The sequence below is a fragment of the Delphinapterus leucas genome, chromosome 2 (assembly GCF_059928025.1).
Source record: "Delphinapterus leucas isolate spDelLeu-1000000601 "Yukka" chromosome 2, BTC_Dleu_Yukka2, whole genome shotgun sequence".
Classification (NCBI taxonomy): domain Eukaryota; kingdom Metazoa; phylum Chordata; class Mammalia; order Artiodactyla; family Monodontidae; genus Delphinapterus; species Delphinapterus leucas.
Genome location: NC_143130.1, coordinates 38,901,209 through 38,904,228, shown reverse-complemented (window position 1 = coordinate 38,904,228; position 3,020 = coordinate 38,901,209). Strand labels below are relative to the sequence as shown.

The following is a 3,020-nucleotide window of genomic DNA, read 5'->3' as shown; positions in this document are numbered from 1 at the left end:
CTGGAAAACATGAAAATAAATCATTACTGGTGAACGCCAGGCTCTTAGGCAACGTCCCCTGAGCTACGGCTTTTTGAACTCCTGCTTTCTTTGCTCTAGTGTATGCAGTTTTTGGATTTACCAGCGTGGTGAACCTCATCATAGGACTGGAACAGGATGGGATCATTGATGGCTTCATGACATACTACTTGAGAGAGGTACGGGGTCGGTAGTGAGTACGAGCCTCGAACTAAAGGGTCTGCGACCCCGACAGCATTGCTCGAGATGGAAGTCCTTTCGTTTAGTGTAAGCAGGGATGACACACGGTATTTCATTTGCTGCCATAGACACAGGACACTTAGTCACGTGGAAGATGAAGCAGAAAGTTAGGACTGGGTCATGGGAGGCAGTTCTCCTCGGCGTTCGGTCTTACAGCTCCTTCCTCACACCCAACCCACCACCTTTCCCCTTTACTTGTATTTAATATAAATGAGGTTACTTTAAATGAATCCAGTATCTGTGTATCTACTGTTATTAATACACTACTCTCTAAGAAAGCCCAGGTCAGTCTTAAATGTATAAAGCCCCAAACACTGAGGCAGTTAATAAAGCCATTTGATTGTGGGGATGAACATGCACTCCTCCCCCCATCACAGCATGATAGACCTACCTGGCACCTGACAGAGCTAGTCCTTTTTCCTTATTTTATGGTGTGATGAATCCAGCCCCAGAGAGGTTAAGTAACGTACTTAAGGTCACACAGGAAATAAGGAGCAGAGCTGGAAGTGTAGTCTTCATCTGTGTTTCAAACAATGGGGAGCTTTGTGTGCAAGCTAAGGGAGTTTGGATTTTGTCCCGCATGTGAGGGAAGATGTTAAGTCAGCGAACAGTGCAGTCAGCTCTGAGAAGGATGGGCTTGACGGGAAGGGTCGATGTCATAAGTTGGGACACCAGTCAGGAGGCTTTTGCAGGGCCAGCAAGGGCATGAAGATGGCCCAGACGGAGGCCAAGCATGGACAGTAGAGAAGGACGGACGGACTTCAGAGAACTTGGGCGGCTGGAATGAGTAGGTCTCGGGGATGAGTTGGGGGCAATGGGGAGAGTAAGGGCTGAGGTGCCATCCTGATTCCTGCTTTTGGAAGAACGCTGGTGTTATTCAACCGGAGAAGGACAAAAGGGGAAATGCAGTTCCACAGATGTTCGGTGAGCAGACTGTGGGGGTCACAAGACCTGCTTTCTCCCTCCAGGAGCTAATGTGGCAGTGAGGTGGCATGGTCCTAGGCGCAGAGACGGAGGCTCACGCCAGGCACAGTGTGCGCTGAGGAAGAACTGACTCTGGGAGCACTCGGGGGAGCCTCAGCGAGTTGGTGACGCTGCCCTCGGCTTCTTTAAAAATGGCAGTGGCAGTGGATGATAAACGTTTTCCAGATAGACTAGGGGGTGGAGGGCATGCCAAGGAGAAGAGACAGTGTGGGCAAAGGCTTAGAGAGAAGGGACTTCCCTGGCGGTACAGTGGTTAGGACTGCACTTCCACTGCAGGGGGCGTGGGTTCCAGCCCTGGTCGGGGAGCTAAGATCCCACAAGCTGCACGGCACAGCCAAAAAAGAAAAAAAAAAAAAGGAGGCTTAGAGAGGAGAAACAGCATATGTCTCCCCACTGCCAGCCTGGGGCGCACGTGTGCAGGGATGATGCTGAGTTCATCTGGGGACGTGTGGGGTTTGAGGTGGGTAAGGAACATCCTGGCAGGTGTCCCAGCTGGCAGGGCTTTGCAGCTGTTGAGCTTGGGGAGGAGAACAAGGACCATCAGAGTATAGTTGGTACCTGAAGGTCTGAGAGGAAAGGAGAGGGTAGAGAGGAGAGGGCCGAGGGTGGAACTTTGGAGACCGTGGCCAGAAGATCAGGAGCCTCTGAAGTGGACTGTGAGGGGACAGGCGAAGAGGCAGAAGGAAAGCCTGGAGAGTGCAGGGCCACTGAGTCCAGAGCGGGGAGGTTTCAGGAAGGAGGCAGCTGCCAAGAGGGCCTGGAGGTTGAGCTGGTGAGGGTGGTGAGACAGGGTATGAGATGGGGGGCTGGGGTGTAACTGTGGGAGGGTCTGCAGGGCCAGGCTCAGGGACCCGGCTGCCAGATAAGAGGAGGTGGGGCTTGGTGTTGCAGCCACCAGCAGCTTTGGCAGGTTTTTGAGCAGAAAAGTGACATGTCAAGAGCCAGGGCAGTGGTGAGGTGAATCGGAAGGAGAGGAGAGAGGTAGGAAGACCATGTGGGAAAGGTCCAGTGAGGGGCACTGAGGTCTTGAACTAGGCCATGACGAGAGGGAGGGTTGCCTGGGGTGACATTATAGAGGTAAAATTGATAGGACTTGCCAACAGACTGCATAAGAGAACAAGGAATGAACAACGACCCTGTGGTTTTGACCTGGGTAAGTTGAATGGTGTTGCCATAAAAATAGAGAGGCCAGGTGGGGCTTGGTTGAAGGAGGAAGCCAATGAGTTAAAGGAGGTAAGGTGAGTTTGAAGGGCCCACAGACCAGACAGTTGAAGATACCCATCAAGCCACCAGGAGAGGTCAGCACTGGCCGTGAGAGCCAGGTGTGTACGCATCAATGATTAAAACCATGAACTTGGATAGTATTATCCAATCAAAGCATGTCAGAGAGAAAAGATGTGGGCCAGGCATGGGTACTGAAGTATGACTCACGTTGTTTCCTCCACCTCTGTGATTTTCACTTGATTTGATTTTTGAGGCAAGATGACAGAGAGCAGTCTTTGCCCCAGGGGAGTGCAGAGCTTCAGAGAATCCCCTGCTTGGTTGGTTGACTGATGGGCTGGTTGATCTGCTGTGTTCCTTGTTGTAGAAAGGATTTAAGGCATCTTAGGAAAACATCTGAAACAAGGCAGGAGATCACAAATGTGGGAGAAAGAAGAAAGGAAAGTGAGTTGGAGCCAGAATGACACTAAAAACCTAGGCAAGTTTGACAGTGATTTTACAGTAGCCACCTGGAAACATAAGCACCTGGGAAAGGGAAATGTCGTTCATCATATAAT

The 3,020-nt window shown here is 51.1% G+C and overlaps 1 protein-coding gene and 1 pseudogene across 6 annotated transcripts in view; one reads left to right on the top strand and one right to left on the bottom strand.

The window, feature by feature from the left end:
- Positions 1-3,020, top strand: part of TM6SF1 (transmembrane 6 superfamily member 1) — a 26,594-nt gene that overhangs the window by 7,784 nt on the left and 15,790 nt on the right. For 4 of the 5 annotated variants that reach the window (XM_089906715.1, XM_022554584.3, XM_022554586.3 and 1 more), the window contains exon 3: positions 100-197. In XM_089906715.1, the coding sequence (XP_089762841.1) occupies positions 100-197 (98 nt within the window). Of the gene's footprint in view, positions 1-98; positions 198-3,020 lie in introns of those variants that run through there. The other variant, XM_022554587.1, reaches the window with a different exon arrangement.
- Positions 1-3,020, bottom strand: part of LOC111164741 (uncharacterized) — a 43,055-nt pseudogene that overhangs the window by 27,243 nt on the left and 12,792 nt on the right. Inside the window, exon 2 of the transcript XR_016391986.1 lies at positions 2,674-2,859. The product of XR_016391986.1 is annotated as an uncharacterized LOC111164741 (transcript). The remainder of the gene's footprint in view (positions 1-2,673; positions 2,860-3,020) is intronic.